Below are 16,545 nucleotides of genomic sequence, written 5' to 3'. Positions count from 1 at the left end.
CACTCCAGGTACGAACGCATCGAGCCAGGCCCCGTTGGCCGGTCGCGTCGCGTGCGATCTGACCCGGAGGCCAAGATGGCGAGATGCCAATATGCCATGGGCAGAGAAACGTTCAAGTGCAAGTTTCTCTTTTCTTTTTAAGTGCAAGATGAAAAAAAACATGCACTTAAATAGCTGCGGGTTCCGTTCATAGATGATTTGCAACCCGCAACTATTGAAGTATAAATTTCTCTTTTTGTTTTTTCTTGTACAAATTTTTGTTCACCCTCAAACTTTGCATGATGATGTCTGTGTGTTTTTTATTCATATTTCGAATAAATATTAATGCATAAATTTAGATGTAATAAAAATACGGTAACACTCTAAGTATTGGTAACACGTAGGGTCGGATCCAGCGTGGGTGCAGGGGGGCTGGAGCCTACTGCCCAAAACATCATGGAGCCTCCCACAATTTGCCCTAAAATTTTGGAGGCCATTGATGAAGGAAGGGGGGCAAGAAAGAAGAAGGGTCAACAGTCACTTGCCTTCTGTTTCTGACTTCGCCCTTGCTAACACGAGATATGTTCTTCCATGGGACTTTTTCAAAAAATGTTCTTCCATGGGCCATGGCTCCCTCCCCCTCCATGGTTTTTTTTTTTGGATACTCCTCTACGAGGCATCGAGGCCGCAGCCCGCAACACAGCACGTCCACCTCCTGACTCCTGAGGCCGGAGCAGCAGACGACGGGACGGGAGAGAGAGAGGAGAGATACATACGCCTCGCTTTCCAAAAGCAAGCAGCCGGGCCGGCCGGCGGAGAAGGAGATCGACGCCTTCTTCGGCTGGCGGATTCAGCCGGATTTAGCCAGCCACAACAGTATTTTTCTCTCACGCAAAATCAGCCCAGCCACCAGCCAACCAGCCAGCCAACAATATTTTCCTCTCACGCGAAATCAGCCAGCCATCCAGCCAGCCAGCCAGCCGAACAAGGCGCGAAGATTTCGGGTCGGGTGGCTTGGGTTTTTCCACTCACCCCCGCTCACACTCGCTCTCTCGGCTCCTCCGGCCATCCATCCATGCATCCATATCCCGGCGACCCGGCTGAAAACGACGCGGACGTGCGGGGCCCGCGCAACCCCACTGCCATCACCAGTTTGCCACTGCCTTGCCATTGCCATGCATCAGCAGCTGCTGGTCTGGTCTGGTCATCAACAGCATTGGCCCTGTTTGTTGGTTTCCACCGGCACGAGTAGCGCAATCAGAGAATCTTTAATGCATGAAGTATTAAACGAAGTTTATTTGTAAACTTTTTTTAGAAATGGGTGTAACTTTTTGCGACGAATCTAATGACGGTAATTAATCGATGATTGACTATAGTAATGCTACAGTAACCAACATCTAATCGTGTGGTCAAAGACTTCTTTAAATTCGTCTCGCAAAATAACGTAGAGATTGTGAAATTAGTTTTCAAACTATCTTTATTTAATACTAATAATTAACGGTAAAAGTTTGTGCTACTTCAAATTCAAAAGTAACCCACTCCGCCTGTCGTCGCCGTCACGCGCACAGTATTCTATACCGGCCGGCCGGCCGAGCCCCTCCATGCTGTGCTGTTCATCTGTATCGTGACGGCGTGGTGCGCTGGTCTGGTTAGGGCCGGGCTTGAGGACTTCCTTTCCCCCATCTTTCCTACTCTCTCCCAATGCCAGGGATAGACGACGGCTAGTGCTAGCAGTAGTACTCCGTACATGATGAGAGCATTTAAAATATAGTAAAATTAAAATATTTACACATTTAAAATATTAAACATAGACTAATCACAAAACTAATTATATGACTCGTCTGTAAACTACGAGTCTAATTAATTCATCATTAGAGCATATATACTGTAGCAACTATTGTACCAATTTAGTATCTAATCATAGCCTGATTAGGCTCATTAGATTCGTCTTGTAATTTACAAGCAAACTATGCAATTTATTTTTTATTTCGTCTAGATTTAATATTCCATGCATGAAAGATTCTCTTTCGACGGGATAGATTTGGAATTTTGAATTTCGCAACTAAATAAAGGCTTATGGCCTTGTTTAGATGCGAAAAGTTTTGGGTGTAAAGTATTGCAGCACTTTTGTTTGTATTTGATAATTATTGTCCCGCCATGAGTTAATTAGGCTCAAAAGATTTGTCTCGCAAATTATAGTCAAATTGTGTAATTAATTATTTTATTTAGCTACATTTAATACTTCATACATGCGTTTAAAAATTCGATGTTATAGAAAATCTTATAAAATTTTAGAATTTTGAGTGCATCTAAATAAGCCCTGTATCTAAATTTAGAATGGAGGGAGTAGTAAACAATTTTCTCGAAGTCGGCCAAGAGGCAATTGCCATGTCGTCGTAGTACGTGCAGTATTTGCAGCCCCGGGAACGGAACGGGCCCCACCCCACGCCACGCCACGCAGGCGCTCGACAGCTCAGCTCGGGACCCGAGGCCCGCCAACGGACCTCGGATGGGAGAGGAGTCGTTGGCGCGAATATTGAAGCGCCTCCTCCTCCCTCCATTAAATACCCTCCTCTCTTCAGTCGTCACCCCACCAGAAGGCCACCCCTCCATAATGCCATTAATTAACACTGCACCCCGCTTACCCTCCAAATAAAATATTACTCCTCCGTACTACTTTTTTCGAAATAAAATATAATATAATATATTATTACTTTATCCCCACAGCACGGTTTGCGTCCCGAATTTATTTTATTTAATTTTATCCGCTCGTACGCTGGGCTGGGGGCTGGCCTCGTTGCTTGCTTGGCCGCTCTCCTCGCGACGATGATTAGCGCGACACTGAGGACGATGATTACTAGCTGCTTGGTGCTTTTATGCGGAGGCACCCTCCGCGTCCCGCGTATTTGCATTTCGGGGCCCCTGGAGCGGCTGATCTTACCTGATCGAGCCCCGCTGGGCCGAGGCTCCTCCTGGGCTTTGGCATGGCGCGGCAGGTGCGCGGTGACGTGGTGTGCCTGGCTGGCTGGTACCCCGACGACGTAGCGGCCTGCTTTGGCGCGCCCCCGGGGCCAGCCGTCGGTCTCGTTTCCGCTCCGCTCCGCGCGGGGCGGGGCCCGCACCACGCAGCTGCACTGTAGCGCATCGCGCATCATTCAAGAGCGTAGGAGTAGCAAGCAGTTGAAGCGCACCTACACTCAAAGGTGAATTCCTGCGTTTCTTGATCAGATGTTTTATTTGACGAAATATGATGTTCCTCTATGTGCATGCTGCGTTCGATTTCCCTGTTTACACTTTGTATCTTTATTATAGCGACCGGAGCTCAAATGTGACGTAGACAATGACATACTACGCGCAAACTTATTTTGTTTCGTAGCTAGGCGAATATATATATTTTTTTTAAAAAAACTAGCTAGGCGAATATATTTAAAATGAAACTAAAAGTGTCTTTTCTTTTCGAGTGATGGTAGCAACCGCATTAAATGTCTTTACCGCTAGAAGTTGCAACTGCATTTCGAAAACCTCTTATTTCTCGTAGGCGTTTCTATACTGATTTTATTAATAACGGTACGTATCTATTTGGCGCTACGCTACCTATGCACCTCACGATGGCATCACTTCATGTGGAATCAATTAAGTTAGTAGCTATATATGTCTATTCTCATCTATAGAAAACATTTTCCTTCTACATCATGCACACTGTTATACTCAAAGGTGAATTCCTGCCTTCATGGTTTCTTGATCAGATGTTCTATTTGATGAAATATGATGTTCCGCTAAGTGTTGCATTCGATTTCCTATTTACACTTTATATGTTTATATAGCGACCGGAGCTCAAATATGATGCAGACAATGACAAACCACGCACAAACTTGTTTTGTTTCGTAGCTAGGGGACTATGTTTAAAATGAAACTAAAAGCGTCTTTTATTTTCAGTAACGGTAGCAACTGCATTAAGTACCTTACCGCTAGAAGTTGCAACCATATTTCGAAAACCTCTTATTCTTCGTAGACTTTTCTATACTAATTTTATTAATAACAGTACGTATTTATTTGGCACTACGCTACCTATGTACATATTTATTTGGCGCTACGCTACTTATGTACACTACAATGCCATCACTTCACGTGCCATCAATTTTGTAGCTACATATATATGTCTATTCTCTTGTATATAAAACATTTTCTTTCTACATCATGCACACTGTTATACGGCGTAGAGACATCATCACCACATCAGGGCAGCTCTTGCCCGTGTGAAAGTTTCCCAACAACCTCTAGGCTGCTGCTTGGCCCATACTGCCGCTCCGCCCAATCTACTTTGACCGCCATCAATCCCAATCCCAACCCCAGTCCCTTCCCCTTGGGAACGTTCAACAGAAAACGAAGGGGCCCGGGGGTGGCTCCGGAATACGCGGGAACTCGGGGGTGTCCACCGCAAAAGCGCGGCGTCACCCAGCAGCCACCCAGAGGGAGAGGAGAGGGGAGGGGCAGCCGGGCAGAGGAGAGAGGAGTCCACGTGAGTGAGCGAGAGAGGGAGGAGAGAGAGAGATCTCCCCCTTCCTCCCTCCGCCTCCCCTCGCCGTCACCGGCGCCCGCCCAATTCGCCATGGATCCCCCGCGCGGAGGTCAGCGCCTCCACTGGCCACTTCCCCTCCCCTCCTCTCCCGTCGTTTTCCGCCGCCGCGGCGGGCTCGATCCGCGCGATTGGTGGGTTCCGCCCGCCGGGTGCGGCGGCGGTTGCGCGCCGCGGGGTGGGATTCCCGTCTCGTGCGCCGCCCCCTCCGCTCGAGGCTCGCGGGCGCCGGGGCGGCGGGTGGGTCTCGCGTGATGGCGCGGTCGAGGCGTCCGTCGCCGCGAATCCGGGATTTTAGCGCTCGGGGGTTTGGCGGGTGGGCGCGCTTTCGCTGTTCCGGTTGCCGGTCGGATTGGTTCGGTCGCGGACGCGTGTGGTTCGGCTGGCGGCGTGGCGCGGGGGGATTCCGTCGCCGCCGCCGCCGCGGCCGGTAACATCAGATTCGCGTGCATGCGGTGATGGCTACTCGCATTGCGCCCGTCCCGTCCGTGGGGTCGTGGGCGGCGGGGGTTCGGTGCCTTTACGTCGTTTTCCGGGGACGTACGTGTCCGCGGCTGGTGCCTCGTTGTTGGTATCGGTAGCAGTATCTCTTTTGGGGGAGGAGAAAGGCTCGGGTCGGTGGTTCTGCCGCAGAGGGCTCCTATTGGAGTCCTGGATTTGGATGTTGAGCGGATGATTCGGATAGCATTGACCTTGCAAAAATGCTTTTTTTTTTTCTTCCTGCCATTGCATGCATGTCTTTGTTTGCGTTGTGAGTTTGCTTTAGGTTGATGGGTTTGGGTGGTAAGTTTGTTAGAACACTTGCTGTGCATCGGTTTCTGTTCATGCCGTGTATAGGTTGAGGTATGCAAACAGAAAGTTTTGATTTTGAAGGGTGTCTCTAGTCCGTCTCGCTTCCCATTGATGCTATCAATTGGTAGAGGCTACACAGGTAGAATGTTCTAATAGCTAATATATAGAATGCATCCATATATATAGCTCATTAAACACGCATGGCATGTGGTGCCAGAATCTGAGTTTAATATAATTGTCTCTCACAAATGGTCAGTTATAAAGGCTACATATTTGGAAATTACGTAACTATAGTTGGCATCGTATGTTTTGTACTAAGTGTTGAGTTAGTCTTCTATTTATAGAATAGATTGACACGCTTTCCTGTTTTGTCATGGCCTCAACTTTCTGCCCCCCTTGATGGAAGATAATAGTAGAAGTGAGGCAGGGAGGTGGAAATAAGAGAGTATTAAATCGAGGGCAAAATAATTATCTTTGGGTAGAGCACAAGATACAAGTGTAACTGGGAGCTAACACGGTTAGTCAAATCGACAGAGTATTGTTCGTGCTAGTAAGAGATTGATGTGGACAATTTGACATTTGTGAGTGTGGTGACTTAGAAAAAGGAGGGCGGGGGTATCTGTGCTGACATGCAGGATAAATTGACTTCTTAATTTGTCTAGTGTAGTTTTAGCTAAGGTATTGGCTATCTCTTAAAAATATTTGAGGCACTAAACACTCCTGCATGCTATATATAACACGTGTTAATGTGAAATTGGCAAACAAAAGAAGCTTGATGGCTCAAGGTATTGGCTATCTCTTAAAAATATTTGAGGCACTAAACACTCCTGCATGCTATATATAACACGTGTTAATGTGAAATTGGCAAACAAAAGAAGCTTGATGGCTCATAATTCTGTTCCGACCACATCTCTTGTTTGTTTGTTAGTTTCTAGGATCATGTCGGAATGACTCCCTAAAAACTGCAGTATCTCTTTTCTTTGACTGTTCTATGGGATCTAATGAATTTTTGTTACATATGCTGACTCAAGCTTTGTTGATTTTTTATTGTGAATATGGATGCTTACAAAGTTTATTTGATACATACCTCTTGGCTATATTTGTATGGATATTGATGCACCTAGAGTCTAATGCTGCAAAACCTTGAATTCAATTTAACATGTACATAATGTATAGTAATATGTTGTTATATTCCTCAGGTACAACAATTGATCCTGTTAAATGTCGACTGATGAGTGTGGATGAAAAGCGAGAGCTTGTTCGTGAATTATCAAAGAGCCCAGAAACTGCACCTGACAAGCTCCAGACATGGAGTCGTCGAGAGATTGTAGAAATCCTTTGTTCTGATCTTGGAAGGGAGAGGAAATATACTGGCTTATCCAAGCAGCGAATGCTAGACTATCTCTTCAGGGTGGTTAGTGGAAAATCGTATGGACCAGTGGAGCATGTGCAAGAGAAAGAGAAAGAGTCAATTCCTGAGCCCAACACTAACCATCAGTCCCCTGCAAAACGACCAAGAAAGAGTGAAAATCCATCACGTCTACCAATTATTGCAAACAACTCAGGGGCATCTGATGTAACTGGGCCAACTAATAATCAACGTTATTGCCAAAATGTAGCTTGCAGGGCTATTCTTAGGGAAAAATTTTGCAGGCGCTGTTCATGCTGCATTTGCTTCAGTTATGATGACAACAAGGACCCGAGTCTCTGGTTGTTCTGTAGTTCAGACCAACCCTTGCAAAAGGATTCTTGTGGTTTCTCATGCCATCTGGAATGTGCTCTCAAGGATGAAAGAACAGGCATTTTGCAGAGTGGACAATGCAAGAAACTTGATGGTGGTTATTATTGCACTCGCTGTTGGAAACAGAATGATTTGCTTGGGTACTGTTCTGTATCTCATCTTTTTGTTACACAAAGTTTCTTACTGCTTCTGTGTCTTGGCTTCCAGTAAATCTTGCACTGATAGACAAACAATACAGAAATCTCAGTTTAATGTTTTATGATGCAGCTTTGATAATTTTTGTTGTCGTTTGTTTTCCAGTTGCTATACTTTGTAGATCTTACTAAGTGAAAACATCAAATTCTTGTTAGATTTCCTTAATCCTTACTCATTCCATTCTTTGGATCGAACCTTGTACTGCCATTATTTAACTTGGAGAAAAACAAATATTTCCAGGTAGAGCTGTTAGAAAAACAAACATTTCAGGGTAGAGAAACAAGTATTAGATATTTCAAATTGGTACTTTCGGAAGCAACCTGCTGCTGTCACGGGTTAACTTTATGTACTCATGATTCATCCATTTTCCCTCTAGAGTAAGATTTGTTTGTTTGGACGCACAGCCTTATTCTACATCTTTTAGGTTGCAAATTATGAAAATAGCTCCTCAAGTGGAGTGAATGAGTTCATAGTTTGGTAAACTTGGAATGGTCATTAGGCAAGATGTACATGTAAAGATGAACACAGCATGCAGAAGAGAATGTTAGAAATTATAATTTACAGATCATATTTGCTATGCTCAATCCAAGGCATCTAGAGGTAAAGGGAGGGAAGATATCCATCAGGTTAATCAGTCGATTCAAATAATCTCATAAAAGGCATATCTCTTTCAAAGATTTCTTACTGATATTGCAGATGTAGTGCTTTGTTCCTTTGATTGGAATACATGAATTGTAATTATTTGATCCATTTTGATATTGTTAACATGCTGAGCTAGCACATGACTATTAAATGCCCTTGCTCAGGTCCTGGAAGAAACAACTTGTGATTGCGAAAGATGCTCGGCGGTTGGATGTATTGTGTCATCGGATTTTTCTCAGTCATAGAATCCTCATGTCAACGGAAAAGTACTTGGTATTGCACGAGATTGTTGACACAGCATTGAAGAAACTCGAGGCTGAGGTTGGTCCTTTATCTGGAGCTCCAAACATGGGTCGTGGAATTGTCAGTCGACTTACTGTTGGTGCTGAAGTTCAGAAACTTTGTGTTCAAGCAATAAATGCTATGGAGTCAATGTTCTCTGGTGCATCTCCTGCCAACTCAAGACTTCAGCGTATGTTCCTGTACCCTTTATTTTGGCATCACATATACAAATGGAATTGACTAATTGATGCATGTTTCCATTTTCAGGACCTTGTATGGTACCACCAAACTTCATAAAGTTTGAAGCTGTAACCCAATCATCTGTCACAATATTTTTGGATTTAGATCAATGTCCTATGCTTGCCCAAGAGGCCACTTCCTTCAATATATGGCACCGACTGTCTGTTACTGAATCCTACCTGTCAAATCCTACTGGCATAATTCTTACACCATCGAAAAAATTACCTGTCACTGAGCTTGCACCGGCTACAATCTATATCTTTAAGGTTATTGCTTTCAAGAACTCAATCGAGTTGGGGTCATGGGAAGCTAGAATGAAGACAAGCTGTCAGAACGAAGACAAAATAATGAGATTGGGTTCGGTGCCAGGTGGTGCTGGTCTAGAACAAAATAATGGGAGCCCGAAGACAAATAGTGATGGTCAGTCTGATCCGTCCTCAGAGGGTGTGGACTCAAACAATAATACTGCCGTTTATGCTGATCTGAACAAATCCCCTGAAAGTGATTTTGAATATTGTGAAAAACCTGAGATCCTTGATTCGGATAAAGCATCTCATCACCCCAGTGAACTTATGGAAGACTTGCAGAATATACAGATGGCTACAGCTAGGGTAACTGAAGTCACTGAGCTGGAAGAAGCTCCTGGGCTCTCAGCGTCTGCCTTGGATGAGGAACCCAATCCTTGTGTCCAGACAGTAAAGCTCAGAGAGTCCTCAAACTCAGTAGAGCTTGTTCCTAGATCGCAGGACACATCAAATGCATCACCTGGGAATGAGCTGGTGATCGTTGCACCTAGATACTATGGTTCTGTGCCGCCCGCTGCACCAAGAGGTATGGAAAATGGCAAGGAGAATGGTGCTAGGAGCTTCAAACCCAAACCTTGTGATAATGTTGTTCAGAATGGCACTTCAAGGCCTGAAAGGGAACCAGGGAATTCTTCAAATAAAAGAACATCGGGTAAATTGGATGACATTGGCCACAAGGATGGTTGCTCGGAAGCATCTTATGAGTACTGTATCAAAGTGGTCAGGTGGCTGGAATGTGAGGGCTATATTGAAACAAACTTCAGGGTGAAATTTCTGACATGGTTTAGCTTGCGTGCCACCCCACATGAGAGGAAGATAGTTAGTGTCTACGTGGATACTCTTATTGAGGACCCTGTCAGCCTTTCCGGCCAGCTGGTCGACAGCTTCTCAGAGACAATATACAGCAAAAAGTGTTCTTCCATGCCTTCTGGTTTCTGCATGGATCTGTGGCATTAAGCAACTGGAAGCTCTTAACATTTGCTTTGTAGGGAGCATATTTGGTCCCATTCTTTCGTAGCAGATCGTTGCATTGATTCTTCATTTGGAAATTTCATTGAAGTAGTTGACATGTACAATCTTCATTGAAACTTCCTTCCCATGACAGTAGGTTTATTTTATCAGGCAACTTTTTTTTTCTTTTCTTTTGCTCCATAGATTACAGTGCTATCATCTGTACCGTCCATGTTATTCTTAGAGCATCATGGGCTGCATCATGAGTTTTGTGGCGTGTAGCTGCTTAAAGGATGATTGTCTGGTTGGATCAGGAATGAACCTGTCTCTGTGGGATGAAGCAGGCTTCGTATGGATGTCGACGAATCCGAGCTAACCATGTCTTGTCAGTAAAACGATTGTGCTGTATCTGGGGGAAATTACAATATGTTCCTGACTCTTGTGGGAATGGGATGAATGATGCATAAGAAGCAGAACATCTGCCTTAATGTTATGTTGACTCATGCTTCTATTTCTCTATCTACTGCTGCAATTTGTTGTTTTGTTGGTCTACTCCTGTGACGTGTGCTGTCTGAGCTCCTTCAGTTTTATGTTGCACCTGTTGGAACCCCTTGCAGCATGTCATAGCTAATACTGTGCATGGCCGATGTGGCTTGGCATTCATGATCGACTTCAATCTTTTCCAGAAATGTTGGAAGGCTACGCCTATAGTCCTATTGTGTTTGTTGGCCATCTGCTGGGAGCCTAGGAGCCCCGGGCTGTAAGCCCTTTTTTTCAGCTCGATGGAGAGATGGCAATTATCGTGTCAGCTGCTATATCAGATCTGATGAAATCCATGAATAGGATAGGGACCTGTGTTTGATTCCTAAGCTTTAGTTTTACGTTATTCATACTGTCAGTTTCTTGTCAAGTTCTACAAGTTTCAATCCAAAAGCTTGAGATCGCTAAAGTTCAGACAGTGCAAGGAACAAAGATCCAATCAACCCATTTTGTCGCCGTGCTATCGCCTAAAATCTTTTATCTCCATGTTGAAAATGGTGGATCAATTCAACATCAAAACACACAGAAACCAGATAGGGTTCATCATTGCATGGAGTCCCCAGAATCGGATGGTCTGAATGCTCGAGAACCGGCCGGAACAATGGTGATCTCCCTCGGTGCCGCCGTCGCCGCCGACAACGTTTCTCTTCCGCTCTCAACCAGCGTTCATGATGCCCAGCAGGGCCGCCAAGGGGAAATGCTCGAGCACCACGGTTTGCCAAATGGTATCAGCAAGCATCGCCATTTCAAAACGACATGGAGTGTTTGGATCTACTAATACTCTCTCCGTTCCAAATTATAAGTCATTCCAACAATCTTGGAGATTCAAAATTTTCTAAGTTTGACCAAATTTATACAACAACATAATAACATTTACAATACCAATTAAGTATCATTAGATTCTTTGTTAGTTATATTTTTATAGTATACCTATTTGATGTCATAAATCTTTGTATTTCTCTCTATAGTTTTGGTCAAACTTTAAAATGGTTTGACTTTACAAAATTCTTGGAATGATTTATAATTTGGAACGGAGGGAGTAGTTCACTAGACATACTAAGGAGTAGTTCACAAAGGTCTTGACATGTCGCATTCACAAGAAAACTAAAATTCACATTCAAAGGGTTTTTTTTTGATAGCATGGGAAGTTGTAAAATGAATGATATTTGTCAGCTAAATCTTCCATAAATATTCTTCAGTGTGGAAGTGTATAAAATTCAAAAATACCATGCTCAAGATTTTTGTCACTACTCTTGGTCCTGATCATGGCATAGTAATTCCAAGCATAATGATCCCCAAATTGCCGGGCTAAAAGGCGGTATTTACAAAAAATAAAAATCATAGAAACCACTGAAGCATGCAGATTCCAGTGAAAGCACTTATAGTACAATCAGACCTACTTCTGGTCCTCATGATGTTTATATTGCAAATGATATTCCTCCCTTCACGGTCCCATCGTTCAGAATGTGAACCAGGTCATCATCCAAACGCAAATCCTGCAATGACAGTAGAAAAGGAAAACCCCAAGTTAAACGGCAAATCCGGCATCAGTTACAAACTTCAAGATATCTAGATGAGGCGACAAAAACAGTTTCAAGATCGATTGAAGAGAAGAAAGTGGTGCTGATTAGCTCTACCTTCTCACTTGATGAACGGTGATGAGCCTGATCCATGGAAGCAGGAGGAGGAGGGGAAGATTCCGACGGCGAGACGAGCCGGTGCAGCCGGATCAGCTCGGGCATGACGACGGTCTCCAGGTCCGGCCGGTCCCTGCGCCGCATCTCGCAGCACTTGAGCGCCAGCTCGGCGAGCGCCTGGGCCTCCTGCACCGGCCAGCCGGTGACGTTGGGGTCCAGGACGTCGGCGAACGTGCCTTCCTCCAGCGCGTCGGAGACGGTGTACGCGAGCCCCATGGGCTCCCTGGCGGTGACCATCTGGAGGTAGATGACGCCCAGCGCGTACACGTCGGACTTGGTGCACACCAGCCCCGTCTTCTGGTACTCCGGGTCGATGTAGCAGAAGGTGCCCGCCGCCGCCGTCTCCCGGTACTGCGTCGTCGCGGCGGCGCCGTCCATGGACCGCGGGATGATGCGCGCCAGCCCGACGTCGCCGATCTTGGAGACGAAGCTGGCGTCCAGGAGGATGTTGCCCGGCTTGAGGTCGCGGTGGACCAACGCCTCGGGCTTCATCTTGTGCAGGTAGAGCAGGCCGCTGGCGATCTCCACGGCGATCTTGAAGCGGAGCGCCCACGGTAGCGGCGGCGTGCCGGACCGGCAGAACAGGCGGTCCTCCAGGCTGCCGTTCGGCATGTACTCGTACACCAGGCAACCGTACTCCGGGCACGCGCCAACCAGGTGCACCATGTTCGGGTGCCGAATGTTATTTAACAGCTCAACCTGACGACGAAGATGATGATGGTTATGGTAAATACAACAATAAACAGAGCTGATTACTTCATCCAAATCCATAAAAGTACCGCCTTTTGTAAGAACAACTGGACATATTAAACATCAAAATTGCAAAAAAAAATCAGAAAAAAGATTACGCAGTTTAGACTCTGGAAAGTACGAATGCTAGTGGCAAACAGGACAGTTTTGTCAGACAATCAGCTGTGGTCATACCTCCTGTTGAAATTGCTTCAGTCCCTGAGTTACATTAGAATAGAGGATCTTGATGGCCACAACAGCGCCATCAAGCGTCGCTTTGTAGACCGGTCCGTAGCCTCCTTCTCCAACCTTCAGCTCGTCAGAGAAATGTTCAGTCGCGTTCGTGATATCATCAGGCTTGTATATTCTGCATTCGAGTCTAGTAGGGAGACACTCCAGCATCCGTTTCGTCTCGATTGGCCTTGGCAAGGCTTTAAGGGTGAGTGGACGCATGTGAGGCGCTTCCGGAGCAGATCCACCTATATTGTCCTCTCTAGGTGACTGAATCGGTGGCCAGCGTCTCAGCAGCGGTTGGGTAATATCATGGTAATCATGATCTGTAAATTCCTCGGAGATCCTTTCTCTTCGTTGACTGTCAGAAGATAAGGTGTCAAGGCTCAAGTGTTTATGCTTTGGGCCAATTGCTGACTGACTACATGGTTCTACATCCGGTCTGTTTCTCTGAGATGGAAGGTTGGAAGAGGTACTTTCCGGGGTTCTTGCCGTCTCCTTGTGTTCCTGTTCAACATACGCACATGATTTCGGTGACACGTTTGATCCAAATATGTAAATGTGATAACTAATAGAGTGCTTCAGATTCAGTTCAAATTTGAACTTGAACCACAATCAGTTTCACAGTGTGAGTTACAACCATCAAGCAAGCATGAGGTACTAACAATACCTCTATGTACTTCCACGGAAGCATATCGCTGTTGTTTTGGTTCCGCTCAATCTTAAAGAGACTTAGTTCAGCGTCATCATCTTCCTGCAAATTGCATGGTTTTGATAAGCCTTGCGTGTATATGGGAGAGTAATATTTTTGCAAATTAACACTACTTCAGAAACAAGATATAGCAGGTTAAATGTTGAAAACATACTGTTAAATGGTGACAATTTGATTCAGAGCATGTGGTTGGCAACAATGGACTGTAGACGTTGTGTACAGGATTTAGTGCACTATGAGCATCTCCATCCCTATATCGCCGAGCATATTCTGGAGACAAATGATAGCCATGTTGATGAATGTCGTTAAAGAATTCACTTGGGCTTGAAGATGTTGTTTGTAAAGACGAAGAGTCGCTTCCTTGTTGATCTGATGACATGAGGCTCCCGTCTTCTGTGGATCCATCAGTACTGGCGTAAATGGGCATCACGGCACGTGCTGGTATAGGCCTGAGCAGAGTTCACATAGTGTTGAAAAAATAATTGCAGCATGTACAAAAATAATCGCAGACTTGTTGAAGAACTGAAGAACAAATGGTCCAAAGAATTTACGAGTACAGATCTAAACAACTCCACCCTATATGGATTTGTTACAGATAGATGTTGTAGACTGGTATATTGATCGGAAGACAGCATGATAGACTTGCATACAACCGACAAGACGGCCATTTCTGTGGACAGGGTAGGATTTTATACTCACTTTGATGGATCATGTCCACCATGCAACTTGTCTGTTGGTTCATCTGCGAATCACATATGCACCTCAATACCTCATGAGCATCCATGGAACAATCTATCCTAGAACAGTATTGTACAGTCCAAGGAATGAAGGTGTAAGAGAAACACACTTTTCACACCTGCTAATTGTTTGACAGGTAGACCGGATTTGAAACCTTCTTTGCTGTTACCATCTGCATAAGTGGCAGGCCTAAAAGAAGAAATCTTTCCTTTTGCTATCACATACACTGAACAGGAGCTTGGTGCGGATTTTGTGACAGATGTTGGCACATCCAATTTCCATATTGTTCTGAAAAATAAATAAGGGCAAACGATGGAATCCTTTCAGAAAAAAGGAATCATGTGTGTATAGCTTGTTTAAGATTTTGCACTGCACCTTGTAAATGCATTTCTGCATGCTGCCCCCAACACTAACTTGTCAACCTTGTATCTCACCACAAAATCGACAATAGCTTTGGCCACATCTGCTCCATCCAGGACAATTTCACTGCATTGCAACTGTAGACATTGAAGTAAGTCAGACAAAAAGGTTGCAGTGTTTGGTACCAAATCGTTACTTGATCACACTGACAGGAATAGCATCCTAAATTCACATGCAGAAGAATAACTGAAATCCTGCGTTTCATCAAAGGGAAAGGTAGCAGGCGATGGTGATTACCCCTCTCCTGCTGCAGAAACACTGGAAGGGAAGCATCAGATCTTTGGCATGAAGATCCACCTGAGCCTGAAAAGCGGCCGGAACATCATCCTGCACGTGCGATATGGCGAACTGCTTCCCCCCTGCACGCATGACGAGCAATCAGAGAGATTCAGATATCTTGCTAGCAATACATCGGACTGATAGAACAAATCAGGATTGCATTTTGGACATCAAGAAAATTAGGAGTGAGATTTACCGTGGGCGTGGAGGGAGGAAGGCTTGCGGCGGACGTGGATGAGAAAGAAGGGATGGCCGCGGGCGAGGATGTGGTCGGCGGCCCACTTGAGCGCGTATTGGCTGCCCCTGTCGCCGTCCACGGCGACGGCGGCCGTCCCCGCGCCGCGCTCCCTGGACGAGAGCGGGGTGCAGTGCCTCACGGCGGCGTCGGCGGCGTCCTTTCGGGAGTCCTTCTTCTTCGCCGGCGTGACGATGGGCTGCGTGTTGAACGTGTACGACATCTCCGGGCGGGGCTGGTCGTGGCGGAGGAGGAGGACGAGGGCATGGCGTCAACCAATGGCCAGGAGGTGGTGAGATAAGAGAGAGGGCGCGAAAGGAGGGAGGACGCCGCGAGTTTGGCGGGGAACCCGCTGCGGTTGCATGCCACTTCTTCTGTCTGTCCTTGATGGAAGTTGAAAAGTGAGCACAAGCCTGGCCCAAAGCCCGGAAAGCCCAAAAACAATACTCCATCGGTTCTTCCTTATAGAAATAAATAAAAGTAAGTTTATTCTAAGCCAAATTTGTCCCACTTTTCAAAAATTTATAGAAAAGTGTATTAACTCATATCAAATAAATGCACTATCAGGAGATATTTCATTCATGACAGGCTTAATAAAACTTGTTGGTGAAAATCTTGTTCTAATGAAACATGACTTATTTTCTCTTTCTTTTTTTCTTCTTAAAACACAATAGATGCGCATGCTTACATACATGCATGCACAACCAACACTATAAATATATGTATAGACAACATCTTTTCATGAATCCCTATGGGAAACCGTGCCAACAAATGTTAAGATCGATGAAGTCACCACATACACCACGATGTCAATAATGAACATATTGGCTACTATCAAAAAAATATCTTTAATAATGAGACACAACAGGGGTACAACCACGTCTGCTAACCAATTTGCTTTGTTCTCGGAAGTCCATATTTTTGTAATAATCCAAATGAACTGATAAATATATAGTAACCACGTTTGAGAAAGCATCTGGAGCAGAGCAAACTAAATTTGCTTTGAGATAACATATATCTAACATCATGTCTGGAAAAAAGCATATGTTGGTCCCATAGATGACGGGACATGGAGTAATCTATGTGCAGTAATCTTTATATTAGTTTGATACAGATTTTAGTAACTTTGCATAACTTATTACTATATACGAATTGCCACAGCGAAATTTATTTCAAGAATTACGAGTGATGCCAATAGCAAAAGATTCAAGAATGGAAGCACTATGAAATATGCCAAATCATTGCTGCTATATTTGGTGAA

The 16,545-nt window shown here is 44.9% G+C and overlaps 2 protein-coding genes across 3 annotated transcripts; one reads left to right on the top strand and one right to left on the bottom strand.

The window, feature by feature from the left end:
- The first annotated feature begins 4,399 nt into the window (after positions 1-4,399).
- Positions 4,400-10,245, top strand: LOC120654664 (VIN3-like protein 2). 2 transcript variants are annotated; one of them, XR_005667142.1, is made up of 5 exons: positions 4,589-4,607; positions 6,547-7,228; positions 8,090-8,397; positions 8,475-9,856; positions 10,018-10,245. XR_005667142.1 is itself a non-coding variant. In XM_039932283.1 (4 exons), exons 1-4 carry the CDS (start codon positions 4,589-4,591, stop codon positions 9,707-9,709), a joined length of 2,244 nt encoding a protein of 747 aa, XP_039788217.1. In that variant the 5' UTR covers positions 4,400-4,588; the 3' UTR covers positions 9,710-10,235. The 2 variants fall into 2 exon arrangements, 1 of the variants encoding a protein (XP_039788217.1); XM_039932283.1 differs by having other exon boundaries at positions 4,400-4,607; positions 8,475-10,235.
- A 1,141-nt stretch (positions 10,246-11,386) lies between these two features.
- LOC120654663 (U-box domain-containing protein 52-like) lies at positions 11,387-15,573 on the bottom strand. The gene is made up of 10 exons (XM_039932282.1): positions 15,246-15,573; positions 15,008-15,129; positions 14,726-14,847; positions 14,469-14,638; positions 14,312-14,354; positions 13,767-14,061; positions 13,571-13,654; positions 12,865-13,407; positions 11,881-12,639; positions 11,387-11,739 (listed from the first exon to the last, which is right to left on the bottom strand). The coding sequence occupies exons 1-10, from the start codon at positions 15,505-15,507 to the stop codon at positions 11,662-11,664; spliced, it is 2,478 nt and encodes an 825-aa protein (XP_039788216.1). The 5' UTR covers positions 15,508-15,573; the 3' UTR covers positions 11,387-11,661.
- Positions 15,574-16,545: the final 972 nt, after the last annotated feature.

This window comes from Panicum virgatum, chromosome 1N (genome assembly GCF_016808335.1).
Source record: "Panicum virgatum strain AP13 chromosome 1N, P.virgatum_v5, whole genome shotgun sequence".
Taxonomy (NCBI): domain Eukaryota; kingdom Viridiplantae; phylum Streptophyta; class Magnoliopsida; order Poales; family Poaceae; genus Panicum; species Panicum virgatum.
This window is presented reverse-complemented; position numbering and strand designations above follow the sequence as displayed.